The sequence below is a fragment of the Bison bison genome, unplaced genomic scaffold (genome assembly GCF_000754665.1).
Source record: "Bison bison bison isolate TAMUID 2011002044 unplaced genomic scaffold, Bison_UMD1.0 scf7180017864080, whole genome shotgun sequence".
NCBI classification, from domain to species: domain Eukaryota; kingdom Metazoa; phylum Chordata; class Mammalia; order Artiodactyla; family Bovidae; genus Bison; species Bison bison.
In genome coordinates, this window is record NW_011494652.1 from 4,300,487 (window position 1) to 4,305,614 (window position 5,128).

Sequence of the window (5,128 nt, forward strand, 5' to 3'; positions counted from 1 at the left end):
CCTCCCCACTTCCCCCCCCCCACCCCCGCGCCCGGACAGGTGTGGCAGATCCCGGAGAACGGGCTGGTTTCCCCGCTGACAGAGCCGGTGGTGGTGCTGGAGGGGCACACCAAGAGAGTGGGCATCGTCACCTGGCACCCAACTGCCCGCAACGTGCTGCTTAGCGCAGGTCTGCACTGTGGCCCCTGGCCCCGCCCCGTGACGGGGTGCCCCGCCCCTCACCACACCCTCTCCCGGCCCCGTCACACGTGAAAGCTGAGGCCCACGGAGGTCGAAACGCTGGCTCTGGTCCCCAGAGGGTGGTCAGAGCTGACGGTCCCCCCGCCCTGCAGGCTGTGACAACATGGTGCTCATCTGGAACGTGGGCACGGCGGAGGAGCTGTACCGCCTGGACAGCCTGCACCCCGACCTCATCTACAACGTCAGCTGGAACCGCAACGGCAGCCTCTTCTGCACCGCGTGCAAGGACAAGAGCGTGCGCGTCATCGACCCCCGCCGGGGGACCCTGGTGGCGGTATGCGGCCCCAGAGGGTGAGGACGACCGCGGACTGGCCAAGGGGCTCTTCCGGTGCACCGCACAGACCAATCCCTCCGTCTCCTCCGCAGGAGCGGGAGAAGGCTCACGAGGGAGCCCGGCCCATGCGGGCCATCTTCCTGGCCGATGGCAAGGTGTTCACCACAGGCTTCAGCCGCATGAGCGAGCGGCAACTGGCACTCTGGGATCCAGTGAGTGGCTGTGGCTGCCCTGAGGGGCGGACGCAGGACAGGCTCCACCCTGGGCAAGCAGGGTGAAGTTACCTGGAGAGGCTTGTCCCTCCCAGGTTGTCAGCCTGGCCCCTGAGGCACCCAGGACCCCAGCCCTGCCGGCCTCTTCTCTCCCTGTCCCTGCTCTCTGGCCTCCCCAACCTGCCTCCACATCTGCTGGCAGCAGCGTTCTTGGCTCCTGAAAGGCCCCTGCCTCCTTTGCTTATCTATTTCCACTCTGGCTATCCTTGGAGCCCCAGTGCAGAGGCCCCCTCCTCCAGGAAGCCTCCCAGCCCTTCCTCTGAAGTGCTCTGTCCCCCAACCTTATCCTGTAAGTGACCTCCAGGGGCCCCTCAGGGAACGAACGGGTTAGTGCTACCCTACAGCCTGGCTCCCAAAGTGTGGGGACTTTCTCAGCACCTGGTTGGTGGCCTGGGAGTCATCTGAAGGCCTGGAATCGGCAGGGGAAAATGGGACCGTGGAGTGGAGGGGCGCCAGCGAGGCCCAGTGGGGCATGTGTGGCTAGAGGGTGAGAGTGTTAGAGGCAGTGCCGGCTGGCGTGTGAGGCTGGTCGGGGCCAGTCTCGAAGCAGGGCTGGGATGGTGAGGGGAGGAAGCAGGTTCTGACCTGGCCCAACTGTCCCTCACCCCACGTGCCAGGAAAACTTCAGGGAGCCCATGGCCCTGCAGGAGTTGGACTCTAGCAACGGAGCTCTGTTGCCCTTCTATGACCCTGATACCAACGTGGTCTACGTCTGTGGCAAGGTGGGGCTGGGTAGGGCGGGGGTAGGGTGGTAGAGAAGACAGAGGCGGGCCCTGGTGCTGACCTCTGCCCCCCCCACCCTCCAGGGCGACTCCAGCATCCGGTACTTTGAGATCACAGACGAGCCCCCCTACATCCACTTCCTGAATACATTCACCAGCAAAGAGCCCCAGAGGGGCATGGGGAGCATGCCCAAGAGGGGTTTGGAGGTCAGCAAGTGTGAGATTGCCCGGTAAGAAGGGCTGCTGAGGAGGCCAGCTGAAGGGGGATGGGGTGGGGGCGGGAGCTGGACCCTAGGCACCCAGGGTGAAAGGTCAGATCACAGGAGGCTGCTCAGAAACAGGAACTGGCCCACAGAGGCTCCAGGGTCGAGGTCAGCCCATGGGAGGGCTCAGGGGAAGGACTGGATGCAGAGAGCAGAGGGAGCTGGGAGAGCGGTAGAGGGGCAGGTTCCACCCATGGGTCCTCCCTCCGCCCCCTTCCCCAGGTTCTACAAACTGCACGAGCGCAAGTGTGAGCCCATTGTCATGACTGTGCCAAGAAAGGTGAGGCCGCCTTGTTCCCTGCTCACCTGCTCCCTTCTCTAGCAGACAGACCACACGGGGGTGACCGAGGTGAGGCCTGTGAGTGAGACATGGCTAAGTGCGAGTGTAATCAGTGGGCCGCATGGACGCCAGCGTGCCCTGCTGGGGCAAGAGACACAGGGTGAGCTGAGGCCTTGCTCTGGACGGACGCGGAGCAGCCTTGGAGGTCTGCCCTGTAGGAGGCATGGCAAGATCCACCTCCCGGCTGGGGTAGGGTCTCCATGAGGGGTGGGTAGTAAGCCAGGCGAAGGCACGGAGGTGGGAGCAGTGAGAGCCAGGGAGTCTGCTGCAGTGGAGGCTCCCAGGAGGCGAGGATTCAGCCATGCGTGGGTTGGCCTCGGGGCCCCAGCCGAGAGTCTTGAACGAGCTCTGTTTCTCTGCAGACAGAGTTAACCGAGTTCCGTGTAGCGTGCCAAGCCCGTCCAGGGAGCGGGGCCTGCCCCAGAAGTTCACAATCCACAGGGCGCAGACGTGGCTCCCGGAGTCCCACGAAGCCCATAGCTGGCCCCTGCTTGGGGAGGTGGGAGGAGTCTTCAGAGGGAGCTGTTGGTGGCGTCCAGAAGAGAAGTGAAAGAACAGATTGGAGCTTTAGAAAGGTCACTAGGGGTCAGGCCATCGGAAGACAGGTTGACAGGCTGCCAGGCTGCCAGCCTGGAGGTCAGAAGAGTGGCGAGGAGGTGGCTGCTCAGGGTCCAGACAAGAGGACCCCGCAGGTGGGCCCCCAGCTGACCCGGGCCTCCCTCCACCGCCCCCCGGGGCAGTCGGACCTCTTCCAGGATGATCTGTATCCCGACACGGCCGGGCCCGAGGCGGCCCTGGAGGCAGAGGAGTGGGTGAGCGGCCGGGACGCCAGCCCCATCCTCATCTCCCTGCGGGAGGCCTACGTGCCCAGCAAACAGCGGGACCTGAAGGTCAACCGGCGCAACGTGTTGTCGGACAGCCGGCCCGCCGCGGCCCCTGGTACCTCCCGCCCGGGGCCCTCCATGCCTGCGGCCTCCACCAACATCGCCATGCCCAGTGGCAGCCTCGCTGGAGCTGGGGTATGTGCCCCTCAGCTCAGAGTGGTGTTGCCCAGGTCTGCTGTGCCCGCCTGAACCGTTCACTGCCCTCTCTGGGCCCCAGGCCCCTGCCCAATGGTAGATTTGGGGAGGGCTGCGGCTCCGCAACGCTGGGCCCCTTGCTGGTGTCCCTGCAGGAGGCCGGGAAGCTGGAGGAGGTGATGCAGGAGCTGCAGACGCTGAGAGCGCTGGTCCGGGAGCAGGGCGAGCGCATTGGCCGCCTGGAGGAGCAGCTCAGCCGCATAGAGAATGGAGATGCCTAGGTCCCCGGTCCGCGGACGCTGCTCCCCGTCACCTCCTCCCCACCACCCCTTTCTCACTCAGCCTCTGTCACACCGACTGCAGGCTGGCTGGCTGCCCCCCTGCCCCCTGCTGAGGGTTTCTGGGGCAGGTTCGGCGGAGTAGGGGGGGGAGCGGGGGGAGCCCTCCCGTGGGCCCAGGCTGGAACCACCGCTAGGCTTTGGTCTTTGTTACTGTTGGAGGATTTTTGTACCAAGGAGCACTTATATTGTGAGGGACCACCTCTCCCACCCCCCGCCAGCCCTCCTGCTCCCTCCTCTGAGGAAGCAGGAGGATTGGGCTCTATATTTTCATTCCAAATAAAATGCTCTTTCTAAAAAGCCAGGCTGGCCCTTCTGCTGCAAGGGTAGGGCTGGGAAAGGAAGTCTGGGCACCTGGGGACACGGGACACTGCCAAGGCTCACAGATGCGAGAGAGGGGGCCCTAAGCATGCCCCCTAGTCTTCCCTGACTTCTGTCAGGTAGGAGATCAGAGGCAGAAGCCCTGTGGATGCCTCCAGGGCCTGCCCTGCTTTGAGCCGGGTGCCCAGTTCCTCCTCCTCTCGGAGGCCAGGCCACAGGCCCCATGGCCCCAGCCTGGCCGGGTGAGAGGCCGCTGAGGATCTGCTGTGGGTCAGGGTGGTCCTGAGGTCCTCTGGTGGGAGGGCTGGGCAGGGTGTTCTGGGCAGGAAGCGGAAGTGCCGATGAACAGCAGCTGCTGTCGAGAGCGGGAGCTCTCATTTTGCACTCGACACAGCCAGAACTGGAGGTGGGAACCCAGCGCTGAGAGGCGAGGCACTGATGGTGAGCATGGAGCCGACTGGGTCCTGGGGGTAGGGGCTGCAGGAGGTCAGGGCTGGAATGTCTGGGCCCCCTGGGAGCTAGGGAAGGACCCCTCACAGGCCTGGGGACACTGAGCAGTCAGGTAGGGTTGGTCGTCGGCAGAGGTGGGAGACCCGGGTGGGACAAACAGGGGGCAGAGACTGGGCCTTTCTCTTACCTCACCTTAGACCTGGGCCTCCCTGGGATTCAGGGGGTGGTCCTCAGCGCCCCACTCTGTGTCCTCGGCCCCTCCCCAAGACCCTCTAGAGGGACTCTCACCTGCTCTGCTCTGGAGCCTGGAACACGCGTGCCTTCTCGACTTGCTTGCGTCCCTGGAGCCAGGCAGGCAGACTTGTGTCCCCGGAGCCAGGCAGGCAGCCCGGGTAGGGAAAGGCCTGCAGCACCTCGGCACCCCTCCCCCCTCACACCCCCCACCTGCCTTGTTCCGACCGCAGGCTTCCTCCGGCAGCTGCACTCGCCTCCCCAGCCCCTGGCCCTGAAAGCCTGAGGCCCCCTGGGACGCAGTCTAACGGAAACGCTGCAGCTGGGGCGGTCCCACAGCTGGGAGGAAGAGGGGTCTCAGTGACCCCCGTCCTGGGACTTGGCCAAATAGAAGGAAAGAGTCGCCTTGGGGTTGGGTGCCTCCCTCCTGAGCCTCAGGAAGAGCCAGCCTTGCCTTCCTTCCCTTCCATCGCCCTGCCTCCTGGGGCGGGGGCAGAGTCTTAACACACTCAGCCAATATTTCTTGAGCCCCTACTCTGGGCTAGGAGTTGTTCAGGTGCTTAAGCCAAAAAGATCCTTGTTTTTCTGGTGGGAAGATAAAACGATAAGCATGGCACACAAGCAGAGCGATCCCCGTTTTGGGGAGGGGTGGGTGAAC

The 5,128-nt window shown here is 64.4% G+C and overlaps 1 protein-coding gene across 1 annotated transcript in view; it reads left to right on the plus strand.

Annotated features, from left to right (window-relative positions):
• The window catches only part of CORO1B (coronin, actin binding protein, 1B), a 5,557-nt gene extending 1,789 nt beyond the window's left edge, over window positions 1-3,768 (plus strand). Inside the window, exons 4-11 of the mRNA XM_010837702.1 lie at window positions 40-169; window positions 333-514; window positions 607-726; window positions 1,404-1,508; window positions 1,593-1,738; window positions 1,994-2,051; window positions 2,852-3,130; window positions 3,286-3,768. Coding sequence (XP_010836004.1) covers window positions 40-169; window positions 333-514; window positions 607-726; window positions 1,404-1,508; window positions 1,593-1,738; window positions 1,994-2,051; window positions 2,852-3,130; window positions 3,286-3,411 — 1,146 coding nt within the window. The 3' untranslated portion in view covers window positions 3,412-3,768. The remainder of the gene's footprint in view (window positions 1-39; window positions 170-332; window positions 515-606; window positions 727-1,403; window positions 1,509-1,592; window positions 1,739-1,993; window positions 2,052-2,851; window positions 3,131-3,285) is intronic.
• Window positions 3,769-5,128: the final 1,360 nt, after the last annotated feature.